This window comes from Opisthocomus hoazin, chromosome 19 (assembly GCF_030867145.1).
Source record: "Opisthocomus hoazin isolate bOpiHoa1 chromosome 19, bOpiHoa1.hap1, whole genome shotgun sequence".
Lineage (NCBI taxonomy): Eukaryota > Metazoa > Chordata > Aves > Opisthocomiformes > Opisthocomidae > Opisthocomus > Opisthocomus hoazin.
In genome coordinates, this window is record NC_134432.1 from 11,108,193 (window position 1) to 11,131,102 (window position 22,910).

The following is a 22,910-nucleotide window of genomic DNA, read 5'->3' on the forward strand; positions in this document are numbered from 1 at the left end:
TTTATTAGCCTGAATTCCTTATCAAATTTTTAAGCAAATTCGGGAACCCAGGCTCCTGGGTTTGGAGTCTGACCGCACTCCCCAGCACCCACATCTCCTGCAGCACAGGAGCGGGATGCTCCCATCTCCTCCAGGCATCCAGCACGCCCTGCCTGATCGCCATGGCCATGCACAGGGGCAGCAGCGCGGCGGGGCCGGGTGAGCTGATCGTGGGGATGGCTCACGCCATGGCGGTTGGTGCCAAGGCACTTTGGGAGTCTCTGTGGCGAGAGCAGGATGCGAGTAGGAGCTGCTCTTCTTCCCTCACATGCTTGCAAGACAAACACCCTGTGCTGCTTTTACTTGGAGGCTGTCTATGCATTAAAAGTCCCTTGACTTGTGCCAGGATGCTGCCTCTGCTGAAGTCAGTGGTGCAGTTCCTGAGGGGTACTGAGAAAGGAGGCAGGGGAGGAATTTCACACCACATACAGCTATCTGTTGGGTTTGCACCCAATGACTTTGGTAATTTTCTTTCTCTTACTAGGGTGACATGGGCCCTGTTGGACCGATAGGCTATCCAGGACCAAAAGGCTTAAAGGTGAGAGAATAACCAAGCTGTGTGAGCTCTTGTCCCTCCATGACAGGGCTGAAGATTATTCTGTTCCTTGCTTGGGTAGTGGTGACTGTCCTGAGAGGAAGGGTGGGCAGCAGTAACACTTGTGCGTTGGCCCAGGCACAGGAGGGTTGTCCACAACATCCCGCTGGTGGTCTGCAGTAGGAGTAAATCAATGGAGAATCCCAGGGGCATTTTCCCTGTGTGCCTCCAGCCCACAAAGGGTATTTAAAGAATGCGTGATCGAGCACGCTTTGAGAGCAGCTTGGCTTTTGGCCTTGGGGCTGTGCAGGCCAATGCTGTGGGTCGGAGCCACCAGCCCCATCAGCGACACCAATGTCATAGACCTGAGCAAGTCTTCACAGTGGCTCAGTCTCATTCTGAACTTTCTTTTGTTTCAGGGGCTGATGGGAAACCCTGGAGAACATGGACTGAAAGGTGATAAGGTGATCTGAATACTCCCTTATTGCACTGTGTTTGAATTTTGCATGTGAATCCCCGTTCTAGCTTCCCTTTCTTCCTCAGCACCACAGTACTGGTTCCATTCTGACTGTCTCTTTGCCCCCATGCTCCCATCCTCCCTCCTTTCCTGACACTCCAGTTTTGATTTTTCTTTCTTTTATGATATCTGCTCCATCCCTTTTCCATGCACTTCTAGTATAGATCAGTTATGCTCAAATTCTCTTTGGAGCTTCTGTCTTCCACTGATGATGACTGTAACTGTAAGATTATCTGGTGTTGCACTGGGCTCTTGTATTTTTATATTGGTTACATGATGGGATGGGGGCGGAGGGAGAATGAAAACGTAACAGCACTGACAGTGGGTTTGCATTAATGCATTTGGGGGAAACACGTGATGTGACAAGGCAGCACAGCTCACGATCAAGCAGACCAGCTGGATCCCCAGGAAAAACTGTTCTGTGTTGGGTACCTCTGCTCCCGTTCAGAGAGGCTCACCTCGGTTCAGCCTCCTGCAGAGAGGAAATTGCCTTACGCCAAGCTGATATAAATCACTCCATAAAGAGGAAAAAAGGCGAGGGGCATTGACTGCAATGATTTAGTGCTGCTGGCACAAAAACACGCCGCTTGAGCTAAATCAGCATGAAGCTGTGCGTGTGAATGTCTCACCGTCATGAGAACCATCCTCCTACAAATATTCCATTGCAGGGTTTATTTAGTCTGAAGGAGTGGGAGGTGCAATCATTTGTTGTTGGCTCTGATTGCTCAGGAGGGCAATGGAAAATGACCATTAAGTATATTCTCCTCCTCGTGTCTGATGTTTTATTCTCTTGTTAGATGTTTGCTTTTAGAGAATGATTTAGCAGCCCAAAACTTCACGTGGGGGAAGTAGGGTCAAGCCAGTTGATTCCAGTCTCTTTATATTATAGCAGCTCTTTGCTAGGGCTCCTGTGTCTGCAGTTTCCATTTCTCTCCTGTACTGCCTTTTCACTTTTGTGGAGAGGAAGCACAGGGCAGGAGAAGGACTTTTTCTTTAGGACAAGCTTAAGAAATTGGAGATGGTTTCTTGACTCAACACCAATTCCCAGAGCCCACAGACTCTTCTGTCTGCTTCTTGGAAGAAACAGTTGAATATGTTAAGAATTACCAACATTTAAATAATTGCTTAGTGAAATTCACCTTCCTGGACATTATAGTCTTCATCACTTTACACAGACTGCTCTATTTATCCCCAGTATTTCTCCAGCCGCTGCTATCACAGTAACTGAATGGCTTACAGCTCTCCCTGGAGTTATCCTCACGGTACTCCCAAGTGTAGAATGATCCATCCTCCCCCAGTAATCCCATGCTCAGTCTTCCAGTCTCTCTTCTGAGGTGCAGGAAACCTTTTCTCTCCCTCCCCTGCTGCCTGTCCCACTGCGTTTTCCTTGGACAGGACAGACATCCTTCCTGGCTTTCATTACAACCCTTTCTTGAGCCAAGACTGACAAACCACCCCTCCTGCTCAAGCCTCCTATGTCCCATGAGTTGACTTAGTTCAAATATCCTGGGTGCTGTCAAACACTCAGAGCAGACCAATGATGATTTCAGAGTCAGAGAGAGCTTCCAAACAGCTTATACGTAACTGTTCCAGCAGTCCAGCAGCCAAAGGACCGGGAAATAAAAGGTAAAGGAAAATCAGACCTGCTTAAGCGTTGATGGCCACAAGTCTCATCTGCTCGGTGAGGCACACAGCTCTGGCATTGTGGTGTTTAGATGAAGCATCTGAGTTTGCTGCACCTGTTTGCATGAGTTTAGACCAAGTTCTTCAGCTCCCCTTACATTTCGGGGAGGACTTGGCCTGAAATAGTTCTGTGGTTTCTTCAGATATTTGGTTTTCTGATTTGTTGGTCTTACTGTTCAGCTAGTTGGCCCAGTTTATAATACATCCCTTCTCCAGCTGACCAGAAGGCTGTTGCATTCATTTACTCCCATGCTTCTTCAGTGAATGGCACCTTTAAGCCATTTTATTTTCTCTCACTCCGATTTGGGCATCATGAGCAAAAACACTCATCCCTTCTTAAAGCTTGTTTACATTTGTGTTTTAATTGTTTATTCTCTGGTACCACTGAGAAATTTAAATGATATTTGGTCTTGCTGCTTTTGCTCAGTGTGTAGCAAGGGAATAACTCTGCCTTCAAAGAGGTCATGGTCGAAATGCCCATGGGGTAGAAGGAAGGGACATTTATGTCCTTCATGTTATGTGAGGGCTTCTGAGTCACAGAAGTGACCGAGGAGGAGGTTGCTAGAGGTGGGCAGTGCACCCTGGCCTCTTGAACCCTCTCCTTGCCGCGATCAACATCTGTCTTGCCGCCTGCCTCATTACAATGAAAATGTTTGCTATCTCAGCCTTTATTAAGAAGCTGCATCATAAATCTTTCTCTGTCCCCCTTTTTTTTGCCACCTGATTTTTAATTGAACTGATCTTAAAAATATCTGAGTTAAGGAAATCCCACATATAGGAAAGTAGATGCAGGACCTCTGTGTTCACTTGGGTTGTAGGAAGGTCCCTGCCTAGGGCAGAGGGATTGGGTTGTGTTGGAGGCTCCTTTCTGTAATCTCTAGCAGTGACATGACTGCTCAATTTCTGCTATTTTTAGGCTGTGATATCTTATTTAAAAGCTTTCTCTGGTTGCTTACTATTCTTTTTCTTTCCATTAGATTTTGACTTCATTATAATCCTCTATCGTCTGCTTCAGACAAAACTGTTTTACTGCTATGACCAGTTGTTTTTATTCTCTATGTCTGTTGGTCTGAAAGTTTGCCTCTTGCCATTCTTGAAACATTTCCAGACCACGGTTGTATGGAGCCTGCCTCTGCAGAGATCCTTATTCATAGCATGGTCACCTCCCAAGTAACTGAGTTCCCCTCCCTGCTGGATGAGGAAGATACACTCACTCGGGTGAACTTAGCTAACTAGTTATGGAGGACAGTCCAGCCACCGTGCAGCAACCTTCCCCCTGCCATTGGTGTGGCTCAGGCACACCCCTTCCACTGTACCGTTTTGTGAGCATATGAGGTCCCGAGTTCCCTTCAAAGAGCAAATGATTTCAGAGTTCCAAGCTGCAATGCTGCAGGAGCAGGGAGGGCTGGCACCGTACCGTGCAGAGCCAATGCACAGCTCGTACAGCAGAAAGCCGTGTTAGTTCCCAGGAGTCCTGCTTACACCCCAGCTTGTGAGCAGGGTTCAGAAATCAGTTGCAGACGCATGATTTTCCATAGGGGTTGAGCTGCCGTCTGCCAACTGTCCAAGTATCCTTCCAGAGACTGCAAGTGGGCACCTCAAATGGCTAGTCCACCTCTGAAAGACCTGAGCCAGCTGCTAAGTGTGATGAAGGCACCAGATGAATGCATCAAGCTCCTAGCAAGCACAGACGATGCTCAGGCTCAGCCAACAGCAGCTGTCAGCCTTACTAAACGTGCCCATTCCAGCAGCAAATTGACACCTTACACCGGAGAGTCCCAGCCTACCGAAGGCTGAATCTTGTGTGAAGAAGTCAGGTGGATTCTCTAGAAAGCAGTTTCTAATAAACCTATTAAGAAATGGAGGGTTTTCCCAGGGGGAAATGAGGGATTATTGCAGGAGAAGTGCAGTAGTCTCCCGTTATGTGGCCAGAGGGGAGGGGGATAAATGTACTGGCTCTCCCCTCTTCTCCTGCACCGTGGTTTTCAGAATGCTGGGAAACACAGAGTTAAACTTCATATTTAAAAAAAAAAAAAAAAAAAAAAAGAAAAGGGAAAAGGAAAAGAAAAAGAAAAAGAAAAGCCCTAGACATTTGGCAGCATGTGAAATGCTGTGTCAGCAGGAGTGGGGAGCGGCAAACCTCACTGCTCCATGCTGACAGTAATCAGTTACCTTTCATAATTAGTAATTCACAGCGGATGAGAGCAGCCTTGGGGCCTCACACCTTCCATCTCCTGCCACTCTCGGACAAGCCCAGGTTTGAGGCGGAACAGGGATTTCAAGTGTCCCACGTCATCCCTGGCAAGGAATGGTTTTTTTTCCTCCCGTCGTAGTTCTACAGAACTTGGACACTTCTGCATGTCCCCATGGAGCTGCCTGGGCCGTGCCCTGCGTTACTCCCTGGGACCCCATGGGGCTGCGGGAGCAGCCGTAGGTGCTGGTACCCGGACCACAACCCGTACCATTCATGCCTGGCCTGCCCGTCAGCTCCAGGCACCAGTTCATGGTGCCTTTCTGAGGACGTGTTGATGAAGATTTAATTAGATGTCTGCAATCTCCTGTTAACCCCATCTGTCTTGGTCACATCCAAGTGTGTGGCCTTGTACAGGTTTGTCTTTTTGTAGCTGAGGAAGACCTCCTTCACTGAGCAGTGGTCAGATCCGACGCCGGTAAAACCCAAGCCTGGCGTCAGGGTGGCTGGGTGGTGCGTGGGGCAGCAGACAGGTCACCGAGGCTGCCGCCTCCATCCACCTGGGAGAAGGTCCTCCCTACAGCGCTGCGTCTTTCAGAAACACTGCTTCATTCCCCTTGGCCATGACAGGAGTAGGAACCAGCTTCAACACAGAGAGGGTTTTCCCCTTCCGTGAGAGGGTGTTTTTGACTGGTTTTTGGACTTTGTTTCCTATGTTGACTTGTCTGATATTCTACAAGGTGCAGCTCATTAATCCCAAATGCATATGTCACATGGTGGAGACCAGACACGAACTAGAATAAGGGGCAACATCGCACTCCTCCTGCAGAAATCACATATTTGTATCTAGCAGCTAGACAGGCAAGTACAGAGCACACCAGGGCTAGCCAGCCCCTTCTGCATCCCCCAGAAAAGGCTGGTGCCACAGCACTTAGTGATGGTTTTTACAGCTTCGGTTTTCCTGCAAAATGTGTCATCCTGCTCTTTCCATTGGTATGTTGAGAGGGTTGCGTCTGCTCTTGTAGGAGAGGTGGAATTACTGTATAACCTTGAAAGAAAGGGTGGTCTTGAGGAGACCATGTGATGCGATGAATACAGAGGAAAGGAGGAGAAAGTGGACGAAATCCTGGGTACTTGTTCATATAAAGGAATTTAATGAATCAGGACATCTGTAACTTGTGAAGGACATGGCTCAGTAAAATACCTGGAGTAATTTTGCAGCATTAGCTCCCCTTACATTGCCAAGCAGAAAGTCTTGGAGAAAGAGATGTCCAATCGAGAGCAAAATGAGGTTTTTGCACAGCGACCTTCTCTGCGTTCTATAGACAGCAAACCTGCCTCGCGCATGCAAATCTGTCACTTCCCTCATAGCCACCCTTCTGGGTGGTGCTGCGTTAAGAGGGACCTCAGAGTCTCTGCAGCTGCATTTCTACTCATAGGTGAAACATGAAACATAGGCAGTATCCCATGGGCAGAGTCTGTTTGCCATTTCAGATTGTACTTTCTTTGCCCTTCTCATGAGCAAAGTCCTTGCAGCCCCTTTTCGTCATCTCGGCATTGCTTCTTGTTTTAATAGCAAACACTTCTGACCTCTTTCCTCCTTGTTTTCTCCCTCATGTTAGGGACACATACCCTGAGTCGCTGTTTCATCTTTACTGTGCTCAAGGCAGGTGCAAGGAGATGCCCCAGTCCTCACTTGTGGTTTAAGGTCCTAACGGCTGTTGCAGATGGATCATTTGTGCTGTGACATTTTGCCGGGCTATTGCAATAGCACGTGAACATCTTGCGTGGAGCCCAGCTAAAGATAAAAGATAAAAGATGTGTTTTGTCTTTCCTAATGCCCATTGCTCACAGCTGTCTGAAAATGGTTTTCTCTCTCATGCAGTCGCTATCACACTTTTCTTAAAGGTCATTGATAGAGGTTTGTTCCTGCCTTTTTCTATGCTCAGGAGACCCTTTTCTGATAGTAGTCACTTCTTAATGTCCAAGTATTTCTTCCAAAACATTATTTCAATGGCCACTTATACTGTCTGGGTAGAAAACTGCTTAACTAAAAAAAATAGTCTTTTTTTTTGACCCTCAGCATAGGTGATAAAGAGTTTTCAGAGGAAATCTCTCCCTTTCAAGAAAAACTGTTTTCCTGCTGTCTTTTGGCTGGAGCCAGAATTAGAGCAGATTTCAGTGTTTTAAGCCTTGGACTAGATAAAATAAGTAGAAATTTCAGAGAAGAAGAGAGAAATATGGCAATGGCTGGAAATGAGCTGGGTCATACAGCAGGTTTTTTGCCATCTTTATTGTATCTAATACTTGGGGTTCATCCGAACTGAAGCTGTGTAAATAGCTGATGGCTTCCATTTGTTTGTACTGCCAAAAAAAAAAAAAAAAAACAACAAAGGATAGATGGAAAATAGTTGAGATGAAGCAAAATGTTGGTTATTTGACTCAAATTAAAATATTTTAGGTTAAAAACCAAATGAGTAAAATTAATTTACTTTTTTTAAGGGCAACATTTCAATTTTGCTATATGAAAGACTTATTTTGAAGATGGCTCAGTGAAATGTTCTGGGAACATTTACCAAAATATTTAAGCAAATTCAGCATGAATCCATGAAATGTTTCCATCATTGAATCTGCATAGTTTTTAATTATTTTTCTTCTGAAAAAGCTGGCTCCAAAAAATCTTTCCCAACTCAAGCCTTAACCGTTCACAATTTCATTATCCCCTGCATGGTACTGAAGCAGTTAGAATTATTTGAACTCTCTGAGACCAAGTGGGTGGTTTTTGGTTGAGTAGAAGTAGACTTCCTCTGTCATCTCTTCGTAGACTTTGGCTCTGTCACAGGAGTCCGTATGTCTTCTGTGGTGACTATGTTTAAACATATAGCTCTCTGCTCTTGTCTGGCTTGTTCCCTCACTAGGAAGCCAAGTATAGAGGCATGTGCTGTGCATGGGACAGAGTTCCTCTAGCAGCTATTTCTGTTGGGTCTTGTCAGTGCACCAAGTTTTTATAGTCATTCCTTCTTTGACTTCCCAAGTACAATTTTCCTTTCTCTGCCCCATCATTGACTCATCCTTTGTTTAAGTAAGTCACTAAACAAGTGAGGTAGGAAGGGACATCAGGAGGTCAGCTGGTCCAACAGCCTGCTCACAGCAGGGCTAAGAGGTGATGTGAGGTAGCCCACCGCTCCTAAGAAAACCTTCAGTGACACATATTTTCTACTCAAGGAGTCAGAATCTGTTACAATGGTCCAAAGAGGGGAAAGAAAGATAGCTTGGCTAAGAAATATTGTCAGTGCTGGTGTGCTCAAAGATGGGAGCCCCATCCCAGTGAACACCAGCCTACCGTGCCCGGGAAATCTCAGCCTCGATATTGGCAGTGAGATGGTACTAAAACATTACTGGAAGTTACTCTTGTTTTCTTATGGAAGAGGATTGATCTTTGATGCCAGCACTAGGATACGCTCACAGAAACCCTGAGTATTGTTTTCTTTTCTATAGAGCCTTACGAGAGAAAAGGTCCATTCGTTGAAAACTAAACCAGCTCTTCTGTTCAGCTGAATTTTAACAATTCACCACCTTCGCAGCTGCTGTTAGCTGGAGGAACGTAGTCTCTCTTCTTGCAGCTTCCATAGAAACATAATGCTTGGGAATTTGTATTTTTCTCCCTCCTGCAGTTTCATTTCTCACTTTAGAATCAACGTTGGGAAATACATGCTTTGTTCAGGATTGTTGTTACAGTTAATATGATCTAAAGTTTGCCAGCAGTTCAATTTCAAACAGAGCTAGTGATGAGACTTTTGCTGTACAGTGCACCATCTAGCATCTGCCTGGGCATTTTGACCGTTGCTGTTGCCTATTTTAACTCTTTGGTGATGTGTATCCAGGGTGATCAGGGAGGAGCAGGTGTTCCAGGAGATATCGGCTTCCAAGGAGACAAGGTAATTCTATTTCTTTTCTCCATCATTTTTTCCCCTTACGTAGTACTATGCGTGGCCACCAGCTTTCTCAGCTTGTCTTATGCTGCGATGAGCTGGAACTAGCTGCATCCTGCGGTCAGGTTCCCCTGCTCGGATAATTCTCGTTTGGGGTATGCTGCACCTTTCTAGAATTCATGTCAGAATGGATTTTGTTCCTCATAATAAAAGCAGTTCTGCTGGGGGCTTTCTATAAAAGGGGCCATATCTTCATGCAGAAATTGGAAGTGTTGGGATGGGATTGATGGGTGTGAATGTGTGTGGTCCAGCAGCTGCAGACTTGGAGGTCTTTGCTCAGTGCAGCAGCTGAAACTCTGACCCAGTGAAGCGCTTAACGCCATGTATAACTTCTAAGCAAATGACTTCTCCCCTGTGACAACAACGTGATACTGACTTCAGCTGACTAACGCTGTGCTTCGCACTGCACTGGGGCCTACATGGCTCTGAGCCACAGGTAACTGCAGCAGCTCGTGTGTTCCTCGGGGCTAAATTCAGCCCCGGCTTTAGCAGAGACATCTCGCTGACGTTAGTGCAACTGTCCCAGCTCCTTGCAGGGCTCAGTTTAGCCCTTAGAATGTGCTTCTCTTCTGCTGCAGAGGAGCTGGGGAACTGGTATTTTTTGATGCTTCATTGTGTTTTCTAAAAAACTGTGTCTGTCTCTCTCTCAGGGCAGCCAGGGTTTGCCTGGGTTCCCTGGGGCACGAGGGAAAGCAGGCCCCCTGGTAAGTAACCAAGCATCCTCCGCTTCCTCATCTCATTTCTAAAAGGTCCGCGCCCAGCGGGAAAGACAGCTTGGCAGGGGTGTGCTGTGCTAAACAGGAAAGCCAATAGCTGGGAGCCAGCTCACTTTTCTCCATGTTTTTCTGATTTCTGCAGGGAAAAGTTGGTGACAAAGGTCCGGTAGGGTTTCCCGGACCACCTGGCCCTGAGGTATGTCCTGCCACCTCCTTCTGACATCTTTCCTTTCTTCAGTAACTTCCGCAGCATCCTTTCTTCAACAAACCCACACAATAACACCTCTCTCCTGTCTTGTTTTGCCTCTGCAGCAGTAGTTACTTGATGTCTGCAGCCTGCCACCCCGCTGAGGATCAGCTCTCTGAGAAACACCCATGTGGCATTTGAGAGGCTGTTGGAGATGCCTATCTCCTTTCCCCGTTGGAGGTTTTTAGCTCTCGAGCCATGTACAGACAGGCCCACGTAGGGTTTTGATTAGGAAGCATATGCATATGGCTGTTGCTAATTCATACAGAAAGCAAGAGCCAAACGCTGCCTCCCAAGTGGGCACCCAGCCCGACGGAGGGAGGGGATGGCTGCCACCGCTGCTGCTCACCATGACACCTGAGCTCTGACACATTTAGCGACCCAAAACTGGTGTGTTCTGGGGTCAGAGCCTTTGCTAACAACAGGCAGATGGATTGCTTTAGGACTATGGCACACCAGGGCTCCAGAAACCCTAAGGCAGAAAGAGCTTTGCTGTGTTGTACGGTTTACTGTTATTCAAAGAATTGAGGTTCATTTTGGTTCAACGTGGGAGATGGGGCAAACTGTCTGTCTTGCACCCTCTGACCACCCTACACGCAGATTTCCTGATCTCCAGCTACCATTCCAAGCCTTTTTCTTCCCGATCTTCCTGTGCAAGTCCTATGTGTAACAGCTTGTTCTGTTCTTGTTCAGAGAGGCCAATCTCCAAAGATTATCTCTAACCTAGCGAGAGACCCACACTGTCTCCCAGCCACCAGTCAGACTCTGTGGACACTGGTCTTTCTACTCACCATGTTGTTGTCTGGCCCTTGAAGTTGATCGTCAACTGCTTTTCTGCGGGAGAACACTCATTTCTTGAATCTGGCATCTCACTTTCCACCTACCCTCCTCTTTCCAGTGTAGGGCTTCACTTCTCTGCTTGGGTGTGATGGAACACGAGTGGTGATGAGGTAGGGAGGATCATGATCCCTTCTGCATCTCGTGGTTTCCGGTTTTTTCCTTCCACTTTTTGTCATAGTATCGTGAAGAGTTTTTTCAGTTTTTTCCCCCCACAAAATACCATTTTAAGTAGAAAAAAACCCTTACTGCACTTACCAAAAAAAATGTCGCAGTGATACCTTAAACATGGGATCAACTTCCCCCAGCACATTGTCATTTATTTCCTTCATAAGCAACCAGACAACGTCTGTAGGGTGCTACAGAGCCACTTCCAGCACAACTGATGGTCTGTTTCCTCTTCATCAGTGTTCTGGTATTTTGCAGGGTCTGGAAGGGCTCGCGGTCGAGTGCTGCCACTTAGCAATCGTTCCTCTTTGTTGCTATTGGAAATAACCACAGATTCCTTTGTTTCCTCAGCAAAGGGCTGGTGGGTGGAAAGGAGTCACTGCCCGGGTGAAGGCAGCAGCTAATGAGCATGTCAGCACCTTTCCTAATTCCTCGCCTGCTTCCCTTTGTCGCTGAGGCGTGCAGTTCGTTTCTCGAAGCAGTGAGATTATGCGCTGACTCAGAAAGATTAATTAAAACCCAAATTGCCAGTTTTAGCTGTGTGATGACAGGAAGACCTTCACAGCAATAAATCTTCTAAGAAGATGGACCTAAAGGGAACTGCTGGGAAAGACTGCTCTTGAATCAAACCGATAGTGCTGCTCCCGTTGTCTAGTTCATTCCTTCTGGAAGCCGCACAGTGGCCCACACACGGACATGGCCAGCATGAAGCAAATGTCTCAGCCCTTAGCTTTGAATTAAAACTCTCGCAGAGGCTGTCCTCTGAAGCTGGCTGCAAAAGTCCACCTATGCACCCTGACTGTTTCTCATTTTCTTCAGGGCTTCCCAGGTGACATTGGCCCTCCAGGAGAAAATGGTCCTGAAGGTCTGAAGGTGAGCGGAGTGGAGATTGAAGCTCTGTGTGGGGTGGGAAGCAGCCAGGGAAAACAAAGTAGTGGGAAGGGGGGAGAGCGAAAGCCCTGGAGATTCCTAAAAATTGTCCCGGCCAACGTTTTAGCTTGGTCTGTTTGGCTTGAGGTCCCTCCAAGTGCAGAGTTTTCTTTTTTTTTTTTTTCCTGTAACAAAATTGACATTGGATGATGTCCCGTGGCTGTGAAAGAGACTTTCTCATTTTAATTGCCCTTCTGAGCTTATGTTTCTATTTTCTGAGTATCTTTTCCTTTGGCTCTTTCTCAGGGAAAGCCGGGAGCACGAGGTTTACCTGGGCCGAGAGGACTGCCTGGACAAGAGGTGACTGCCCTCAGACCAAAAGCAGATTGGATTTAAATAAGAATGTTGAAATTTGAAGATTAATGCATGCTGAAATGGTGCCTATGACTTGAAATCCTCCGGTCCCTCTGAATCTGGAAGCAAATGTTTATTTATATTCAGTGATCAGAGACCTGCACAAGAGGAGCTTCCACTGAGTTGCAGTCCTGTAATCTTTGCTTCCAGTCACTGCTGGCATCTGCTGACCCCAAACTTAGCATTTGCTTTTCTCTTAAAGTCTGTTCCCCCACACCCACACACACCCAGAATGGGTGTTCATGCCCTTTTCCCTGCACAGCCTCTTGCACAGGCATGCCCTGACCTGGCTTTTGCTTTCTGCTCCTTTTAAGTGTGTTTTCTTTCAGCTGTGAGACCTGCGGACTCTGCTCGCTCAGACAGAGCAATACCCTTTTATAGAAAGAGCACATAAAGTGAAATTGCCGTTCTGCAAAGATTCGTTTGCCCCAGCATCTCAGAGCCTGCAGCTTTCCCTTCTCGCTTCGTGTGAGAATTTCAACCTTCATTCCACTCGCAGTCACTAAGAAGGAACAATTGTCATTCTTTTGATTGTCCTGGAGCAGCAAATATTTTATAGCGGCAGCTGAGAAGGTCTGAGTGCCCTCTCTTTATCCTGTTGTAACTCCAGCAGCTTCAGTGTAGTTTCTCCTTGTTTAGGCCAGTGTAAGCTGTTTGTCCAGAGTCATGAGACATTATGCAAATAATAGTGCACACATGGGCAGGAGCTCGTTCTAATAGCACTAATAATTCTTAACTTTTTCTGGTAATTCTTTTGTTTGCTCTTTAAATGGGATTAATGCAAATTAGCTCATTTATTTGCACTGCGATAGAAAAAAAAATATTCTAGGCAATTTACAAAGGGAATCGAAGCCCTGCATTCCAGGTTCAGGCAGGCATGACCAAGCTGCCTTCAATTTACTCTAGTTGGCGAGTGTAAAAGTAAGACTGAAGACATGGACATGGAGTTTGACATGAGCTGTGCTGAAGGACTTTGTGCACCAGACCACCCCACTGTGTCTTTACCTCCGCTGTTACCCGAGGCTGCAGGTCGAGGCTGTGGATTACACCTTCTTTAGAAATGTGGCGTATTGTGGGTGGTTTGTCTGAGCCCATTGAGCTGGGTTCCTGACTTCCAGTCCCATCTCCAGCCCGCCAGCTTGTGCCACTTCATTACCACGGCTGACCACCTAAATGAGAATAACCAGAACTGTGGCTGCCAAGGGTGGTTTTAATTTCGCTCTTGGCAGTTGGTTTTAGACACTTGAGATAATTTTTGTCAAGCTTAATTGAAGGTCTCCTAGAAACTGTAGATCTGATCCTATCACATTAGAAATTGGTGTAGAGCCAAGGGAGAGGACCGAGTCCGATTGCTGTGTGAGATTTTGCGATAGCTCCATCCTGCAGCATGTGTAGCCCCATTTGAAAGCAAAAGGGAAACCTGCGTATGGTTGCCAAATGGTTCTGTGGGAAAACTTGCAACACCCTTTTTGTGGGGGTAGAAAAAAAAAGAAAGAAAGAGAGCTCTACAGCATTCAGATCCCTGCCAAATCAAATGAAGCAGAGTCATCTGAGCACGTCCAGGGTACCCTATGGGCCAAATCCAGCCCATGATGAGCCAAATCAACTGGTGCTGATTTGGGTTAAATTTTGGAGGCCTTCACTGGCAGGACTTGACTTCAGATTTTTTTCCTGCGAAGAGGAAGGGAGCTGAGAAGCCTCAGAGATGCTGAACTGCCTGGTCTAAAATTCAGAAGAACTTAGTTGTTAAAATGTGACAGCTGAGCACGCAGCCAGTGTTTAACTGCTGCTTATGCTGCAGACCTTTCATTTTTGCTGCATAGTGAGTCCAAATTTTGTCACTGCTTTGTCTTTTATTTTCATTTGTTTTCACCCCAGGGAGATGAAGGACCCTCAGGACCACCGGGAGTCCCTGGTCCAGAGGTAGGTTTCATTTACTCCGTTACTACCAGTTCTGTTGACCTTGCAATGGAATTGTAATTAAATTAACATAAAGCTTCAAACCTCCTGGTCTGGGAAGTTAAGGCAGTGTCTTGCACGGGGTGTTGAGTGGCACTTTAATTTTATAGCTTGCTTAAAGTCTCAGACCTTGAAAAACCTCTTTTAAATAGTTCATCCTCAAGATAAAGCATGTTGATTGGAAACAATCTCAGTAACCAGCCCTGATGTTTCTTCCTTGATTTATAGTATTTTTCATTGAGTAGAGGGAAAAGCAAGAAAAAAGACCAGGCAGTGAGAGAGAGTCCTTTTTGACCTTAACATCTCTCTGAACACAATGATGTATCACAGAGACAGTTAGAAGATGAGAAAATAATATTATCATATCTGTGAGCTTGCCAGCTCAGGATTTTGTAATGGTTATGTTCATAATTGTCATTGCAGGATAGTAAAATATCTTGAAAATTGGTAACTGTGCTGGAGCTTCTAGGTGGATCAGAAAATAAATGTTTTATCTTGCATTTCCTCCACTATTCTGGTAGACACTTTTATTTCTTCCTGAAGCAACATAATAAATCCAGTTATTCCAGTGCCTGGGACAGCACGAGAAGTGTTTCTCTAGGCAAAGGGAAGGCTCAGCACAAACCTTTTGGTCTGCAGGTTTATTTCTGCTTTTCTGAGCAGTAGCTGTGAATGTCAGCCTGGCTTTCCCTGCTGTAGGGACAGTCCTAAGGACAGCTCCCAGATCTTCTCTGGATGCCAGGGATGGAGCCCATAAGAAGCTACATTGGCCTTGTCCCTACCAACACTAGGAAAATACCATCTTTGAATGCTCAGGTTGCTGGTGTCCTTGCTGGCTTTGCTACAAGAAAACTGCTGAATAGATAGAATAGGTAGAATAAATTCAGTGGAAGACGGCACATAATAAACTACAGGCCAGCAACAAAGCCCTTGGTTTTGTTGATTATAGTCCATGCATAACGTTTCTGGTGTGACGTTTAAGTAATGGAATCCAGCTGGAGGGTCAGAAATAGGCTGAACCTTGGAGTAGCTGTCTAGGCACATTCCCCATGGATCAAACCCGGTGTCACTCCAGACACAGAGCTTTCCTCTTGTGTTGCCTTGGCCTCCGTAAGGACTGCTACATCTCTAGCACCCTGAATTCACTGGGAGTGTTGCTTGTAAGCTGCACCATATAGGTTCACCGACACGCTGCTGTGACCAAGGGCAGCTGCAAGCTTTTTCATGTTTATTGTTCTTCCATGTGTTTCAGGGTCGATCTGGCCGGAAGGGATTTCCTGGAAGACCTGGTCCCGATGGTGCAAAGGTGAGGAAAGGGTTTGCTCATGATCAGAGAACCGGTGGGTGGAAGGGAAAAAAGGAAAGTTTTCTCAACTTTCTCATGCTCCAAGCCTAGGGTATTCATTCCAGAGATGACAAGGGGAACTGAGGATTTCTCTTTTTCTCTGAATTTTGGGGTCTCTGCTTCTGCTTGGTTTCTTCAGCAAAAAGAACGATGGTGCATTTTTTAAGCCACGTGCTTTGTTATAAACAAGTGTATCCTTCCTTTGATATTAATCAACCCTACCTCCATCATCTCATCCTATTTTCCACTGCTACTGCACATTTTTGTTCTAAAACAATGCGCGTCATTCCTATCTTTGCTGCCTAATTTGCAGCAGGAGCCATCCCAGGGCAGTCCGCTCCGCAAACCCACACTCAAAAGGAAAGAGAAAACCCAACAAAAACAACCTCTTCAAACAGTAAATAGCAAAAATGTGGTCTGGCAGCACATCTGGAGTATCTGCCTACTGAGAAAATACAGCTGCCATCACCCGGAGACAATACTGGTTAGTGGTGACCCTGGCCTCTGGATGGCCTGTCCAGGGGCACTCCGCCGGCCTCCGAGTGCTGCCACGGCTGCCCTTGTCCCTGCTGGGTTTGAAATTCTCCTCCTCCTCCTGCTTTTCTCTTCACTCCTCATTTTTCTCATTCTCTGAATTTCTCTCCTCCTGCACTGTGATTTAGCTCGTGTGGGTTCTTCCTGTGGTTTTCATGTGGATGCTCCCTGTGAAACTTGCCTATGTTTGAGATTTTGCAAGAGCAGAATCAGGGTGCAGCATTGCCTGGGAATATTTGTGTTGTTTTTTATTCTTATGATGCTTCCACCAGCAGGTGAATTTTCTGGATCCCTTCATATCTGTCATTCAGGAACCTCAGCTTCCCATGGTGTCTGCACTCTTGATTTCTCTAGATGCTCCTCAAATCCTTTGGTTAATCATGGTCCTTTCCTACTCTTCTCCTGCTGCTGATGTGTTTCTGTCTTCGTCTGTCTGTTCTACTTAGTCTTTCAGATTGAAATGTTATTGGGCAGAAACACCTCAACTTCAGGAGCATCTCTGATGAGAACTCCTGCCTTAGTAAACATGGGAATAGAATAACCAGGACTAGGCTATGCCACAGGAACGTAGACAGCTTATGTTTCAGTGTCTCAGTTTGGTTTTGTGAAGGTGATTTTACCACAGCAGGACCAGCTGCTTTTGGGTCATTTCACTCCAGAACAGCAAGCGTTTACTCCATGTTTGTGTCAGCTGTGTTTCTTGCTTTGGATTATCTGTTGAGTCACAGTGGGTTTTATAAGATGTTGTTTCTTGCAGTTTTTCTGTGATTCACACGCAGCAGCCCAAATCATGGGTGCGCAAGGAATCATGTTGTGCTGAGGGTCTGACTGGGAGCACCAAGTAACCTGTGTGCCTTGTCTCTCCTTGTTCTCAGGGTGAGCCAGGAAACCGTGGCCGACCAGGGAAAGTTGGTGAGCAGGTAAACTCTTTGTTTTCCTTGTCTGTCTGATGATCTCCTGTGTGCAATGTCTCCTGGATGACTAGGGTGCAGGCAGAGGACAGTGGCCAGGGGCACCTGGCTGCCTCAAACCTGTCCATAGTCCTGGTGCTCCAGCTGGAATGCTCTTGGTCTGGCTGAAGCTCTTGGTGAACAGCACTGACAGTGACCACGGTGTCTATTTTAAACTGGAGGTTTGTCCGTAGGCAGAGTGCTCTGATAAAGTGACAGTTCGGGTGGATGTGCTGTCAGTACTGGCAGCAGTGCAGCACGCGTGGTCGCTGTGCTGCTCAAGGAGGCAAAGCCATGGTCAGGAAAGAGATTATGAATTTCTGTGTATTCCTCTTATCCCTAAAAGGGCAATTTCCAGGCTTTGCCTATGGAGGTGTCAAGGGTAGGATCCTCTGCTGTGGGTGCTGCGCTGCTTTGACTGCCACTGGATTTTTTTGGGAGCAGGGGAGTCAGCAGGCCCTGGGGAAGAGAGGCACTGAGCTGTGCTTCGCTGTACTGCAAGAGAGAACATTCTGCTGGGGTAGCAGGGTATATGCATCATCCCTGTAGAGTTCAGGGAAACCACAGTCATCAAGGAAAAAGAAACAGTTGTTCCCATGGCTCTGTGATTGAAACCAACCAACTTGTCCACCACCAACCCTGAAATTGCAGCCACGGAGCCTCCAACATGTTCTGTATGTTCCTACATGACCACACCAAGCTGGATGCAGCAGCTGGCCCTGGCAAAGAGCGTGTTGCTTCTCAGCACAGCCGTCCTGCCCAGCACTTGCCCTGCCGAATGGTCAGCAAGTTTGGTTTGGTTTAGCTTGTCAGCCTCTGCAGCTCTTCTTTCCCCTGTACACAACAGCTGGGAGTTGCCTCTTCCATGGGTTTCTGATCTAGCAAATACAAAAAACCAAGGTGGATCTTCTTCAGTAGCAGCAATCTGATGAGTCTCAGCAGGTATTAAGGATAGTTATTTCTATTTGGATATTAGAGCCATTTCCGTATTATGGTTAATAGTTTACTCCATGAAGAGCAGCAACTGAAGAAGCAAAGTTGTTCTACACATCTGAGTTCTAGTTGCAGCTTTATCAGGTTCTGCACGATCTCAGGCAACACCTTTCAGTGCTCTGTGCCTCAGTTTCCCCTTCTGTGGAAGGCGTGAGACAGGCCTGATCAGCACTTAGCACAAAGCCTCCTGTTCTCAGGTGGCACTTACAGATACTGTTGCATTACAGTTGAAAATAAATATTTAGAAGTACTTTGAGATCCTTAACAAGATGTTGTCCTTGAAGGACGAAGCATCATTAGGATTATTATTCTTTAATGTCCCTCAGGACTGACCTTGGATGAAAACTGTAGGCACTGTTCACCAAAAAGAAAACACAGCTGGCCTCCGCTGACACTGAAACCAGCACAGTGGTATGAAACCTGCCTGTATTATTCTTAGTCAATGAGTCTCTGTCTAGAAATATCACCCAGAAAGAATTTCCATTTCCATGCCATTCAAGTCATTAGAACAAAAATGTTGCACCACCTTAGTGAGAAGTAACCTCATTTCCCATCACACCTTTGCTGAACAGTGCTGGAGCGTTGGGTTTTCATTCTTCCCTCCACCTAGGCTTCAGCATTTGGTGTTGGAGCTGGGCTGGCCTTCTGCAGAGCTCTGAGAGGTGGGGCCTCCAAGGTCGCTTGGCACTGAAAGGCACCTTCACTTTGCCCCTGTTTTCTCTTGTGGAGGCCTTGATGTTTTCTGTTCCATGGGCACAATAGGAATGTTCAAACTTTTCAGACTTGCTGCTCTGCCCTCCGTACGGGTTCCCTCTGAGTGGAAAGCTCAGTATAACAGCATGAGAAAAGAGTCAGTCATCCATCTTATTGGAGCCCTCTTCCCTCTCTTAGGGACATCTGTTTAGGCAAACATGGGAGTTTCTCTAAGTTTTCCAGTGACACTTGAGCTCTTATTAGAAAAATGAGGTTTTAAGCCACAGGGCAGTCCCTGATGCGTTGTTTTTCCATTGCAAGGACACTGACTCGGGAAGTTCATTCATAAGATGCTTGTTGTCTTCATGTGTTGGAAAGACTCCAGCTGCTGGGCTCCCCTGTACCCTGGAATGTGGGGTTTAACCCTTCCTTGCCTGTAGATGGAGGAAAAAGAATATGAGAAGAATTCAGGGCCTCTGGCCCGGGCCACCGGCCTTCCTGTTCCAGAGCTGGGAATGCAGAGCAGGAGGATGTCACCCAAAATGTCTATGCTGAAGGTCAGACAGCCCTGTGGGAGGAGGAACACCCTGCAGCAGACAGGACAGCAGATGGCACTGGGGAAGGGTGCCACAAGCCCACAGACACCACCACCCCACCCCACCCACCCCCCCACACTAGAGACTGAAAATACCAAAGAAGAGCTGTGCCAGCTGAAAGAGGCTATGGTTGACCTACGTCCTTAATGGGAATAAGGATGTGCTGTCATAGCAGGAGCAAATTTTTGAATCCCTCCTCCTGTAGAAGTGACAGCCCCGCTCACTCGCGCGGCGACGGCAGGGTCAGCCACGGACCCGTCGCACCATGCTGGGAGGGGCAGGCACTCCACGGCCCCTTGGGGGGTAGTCCCAATAGGAGATATTATTCTAAATTAATTTGTCAAAAGAAACCAGCAGTATCAGTTACCTCCTGAGTGTATTCTGCTTGCAGTGCCCTTACAAAGCGGGGATGTGCTGCAGTGTCGGTTTTGCAGGTGGGGTCTGACATGTGGAGATACGGATTGACCTGACCAAGGTCAATTGGGTCTCCGACAACAGAGCAGGGAATTGCACAGGCGTTTCCCACCTCTTAGAGGAGTGCCTTTCCCAAAGCATTCGCCTTCCCTTCCAGAGCACCTTTCTGAGCTGCAGACCTCTCATTCGGGGATTCACGGGCACTGTAATGTATGCAGCCTCTTTGATCTGAGCCAGGTGTTTTGTCAGCATGTCTCCACCTCTCCTTCCCTCGCTCCCCAGAGCACAGCGGGAACCCAGCGCGGGCCCAGGGTACGGCTGAGCTGCGGAGCATAGGGGGTTAAACCACATGGCTTTTTTTTTGCGGGTCAGAGCGTCCTCCCTTAAACTGTGATATTTACTGTTTTACTTTCCCTTTCTTGCATCTGAATGGGAGGATTGTACATTTACTCCCTCCCATCCTTTGTCCCTGGTTTGTTTTGTTTTGAGTTCTAGCGAACCAGTAAAACAGAAAGGCCATGATAGGTTCCTGCTGGGAGCGACTGGCGGTCCCGTCCCTGGGAGACCCTGCTCACGCTGGGCTCGCCTTTCGGTTGTTTCTCCCAAATGGGCTATGATTTATGCAAGGCTTCGTTGCTGACTTGCTCTCTGTTGATGGAGCCAAGAGGGGGGGCTTAATTATGACAGGGCTGGACAATAAATGGGGAAAGCCAGACAGGAGTTAGGAATTACAACCCGCCAGTCCCCCCCCTTCCCTTCCCCCTGAGCCCCCAGCAACTTTTTAACAATCTCCATCCCTTTTCCGCCATGCCCTTGGCTGGGGAATACAGCAGACTGAATCATGAGCGACATGCTGAACTCCCCGTCTAATATAAATGTTTTACATTCTTTCCTGTATACTGTGGGCCTTTATCCGGGCAGCCACCACTGCTGGGACTTCACGTGCATCATTACACACACTGCCTGGAGTCGTGTTTGATGCGGGGCTTCTTTTCAAGCCTGGGAACCTGGGAAAAATATGTTATGCCACAGCCATTTTAGTGTAATGGACACAATTCATGTCTGCTTTGATTTAATATTTGCCACTGGTGGCTTTTCTTGTTCTTAAAACCTAAATCTTTTGCTGCTTATTTTCCCTTTAGTGTCTATCCCGTTTTGTCTGGTGAAGAATATTGTAACCCAATCTCCTCCAGCTATTTCATATACTCCCAATAATTTACCAAGATTTAATTTGCCTAGACATATCTATCTCGATTCATGTTTGCTTGCAGACACAGCAACGTTAGTGAATTCAGCCCAGAGCAGGCAGTGTTGGCTGCAAACACTGCGGAGCTGCTGTGCTGGAAGCCTGGCCACGTCCCAGGGTCCTTGCTCTGCTTTGGTCCCTGCTCTACCATGGTCACGCCATGGGATGCTCCTCTTGCTGGGTACGTGGGGAGCAGTGACATCTTCCCTTGAGCAGAAACATGATGTACCAGGGCAGACAGAATTTTCTCTGGTTTTGGAGTGAAAACCAGGGCAGAAATGTTGGCTGTGGTCCCCCTCCACCCTGCCGTTTACCCGCACAGCAGGGGCAGTATCTGCCTCTACCCCTCTTGCGCTGGCCACGCCAGCAGGTTTCTGCGCAGGCTGCGATAGCCAGCGGCACATCTGTGAGAGCGAGAGGGTCTCAGGAGGGCGCTGGGTTTGGGGGCTGCTGGGCACCCTGCGCTCGATGCTCTGCAAACCATTGGTGGAGCAACACCCGACTGGCTGGGAAGCACATCCAGCACATCTCGCTTCAGGACCCGGGCTCCTTAGATATTGCTTAGGGTGGGAGCTGATGCTGCTGCGGGCGGTGTATCAGAAGTCTGAGCTTGGATATGCAGCGCCATACCCCAAGCCCCTCAGAAGCATTTCAGTCTTGTTCTGAATGGTAACGACATGTGCTGCAAGAGCAGGGATCTCTCTTCTTCTGCAGGGACTGGCCTAAGCAACCCAGAAATATCTTAAAGAGGGTGGGCATCTTCCCAGGAAGAGAGAGAGAGTTCTGCAGTTTTTCTGAGAAATTGGAGATGAAGGAACAGATTTATTCTTTCTTGCTTTATTACCTTCTTTTTGCCTAGCAATGCATTCCCTCGTTTCATCTCATTGCTTTGCCATTCTCTCCTCTGCCTTATCATTTGCCACCTTCGTGGCCCTGGGCTACAGGAAGACTTCAGTAGCTGGATCCAGCTATCAGCTATGTATCTCCTCTTGTGTCTAATTGAAAGGATAATTGATTCAGCAGCCTTCAGCAATGCCACCCAGTGGCAACCTTGCATATGCAGATGTTGCAAATTTGCCTGCTCTCCCTTTGGGTCCTGCGCTGGGCAGTCCGCTGCGGAGTCCAGCCCTGCTTTGCCCCCACACGCGCCTTGTGCGTGCAGCCTGGCCGCAATGGCACACGCGTGTGCTGGGACTGCTTCAGCTTCGGACACAGCATTTCAGTGCTGATGTCGGAAGGGTTGGTGACATCAAGCCCCTGACGGGATAGTAGAGCTTTCCTGGTAGTAGCTGTCTACCCATGATTAATCAGTGTTTCCATCATGGCAAAGTGGCATGCTGGTTTGCTGGGACATCGTCTCTGGGTGAATTTCTAACACAAGCATCTAACTCCAGGCTCCGACATACCTGCTGAGCTCTTTGCCTCCTCTCGTGAGTTTTTTCCACATACTTTTCATCTGGATGCTGCTGTCATGTCAGAGAGTGACAAGGGCTGCCTGGAGCCAAGAGCATGTGGCTGGTCCCTGCAAGAGGCGAAGCCAGCTGAGCATCTGAGTGAGGGATGCTTTTGTTGAGCCCCTCAGCGTGCCTCAGTGAGGAGCCCCTGTCTCCAGTGGTGTGCAAAGGATGGCATTTAATTGCACCATGTGAGGAAGGTTAATGCATGAAGTCTCTCGGTGTTTGGAGGCATTGTCAGCAGCTGTTCCCTCTAAAAGTCATTGGAGAGTGACCCACGTTGTGTTTTATGTCTCTGAACGGGTCTGCTGAGGCTCACACCTACAGGAACAGCAGTGACGCTGCTTATTTTGTGCTACAGCTTTACATCATGAGCATAACTTCATGGAGTGAGAGAGGCTTTTGCTAGCAGGAGGAGTTGCACAACCTGTGAGCAGGCTGCTCTGCGGAGCTGGATGCTCCTCTGTGGCTGGGGAGGGGGTGGGGGGGTACCGCTCTACACCGTCCATACACAGAT

At 47.4% G+C, this 22,910-nt stretch overlaps 1 protein-coding gene across 1 annotated transcript in view; it reads left to right on the forward strand.

The window, feature by feature from the left end:
* COL27A1 (collagen type XXVII alpha 1 chain) overlaps positions 1 to 22,910 on the forward strand; it is a 163,049-nt gene that overhangs the window by 74,147 nt on the left and 65,992 nt on the right. Inside the window, exons 15-24 of the mRNA XM_009935398.2 lie at positions 524 to 577; positions 994 to 1,038; positions 8,850 to 8,903; positions 9,608 to 9,661; positions 9,816 to 9,869; positions 11,745 to 11,798; positions 12,102 to 12,155; positions 14,088 to 14,132; positions 15,421 to 15,474; positions 16,923 to 16,967. Coding sequence (XP_009933700.2) covers positions 524 to 577; positions 994 to 1,038; positions 8,850 to 8,903; positions 9,608 to 9,661; positions 9,816 to 9,869; positions 11,745 to 11,798; positions 12,102 to 12,155; positions 14,088 to 14,132; positions 15,421 to 15,474; positions 16,923 to 16,967 — 513 coding nt within the window. The remainder of the gene's footprint in view (positions 1 to 523; positions 578 to 993; positions 1,039 to 8,849; positions 8,904 to 9,607; positions 9,662 to 9,815; positions 9,870 to 11,744; positions 11,799 to 12,101; positions 12,156 to 14,087; positions 14,133 to 15,420; positions 15,475 to 16,922; positions 16,968 to 22,910) is intronic.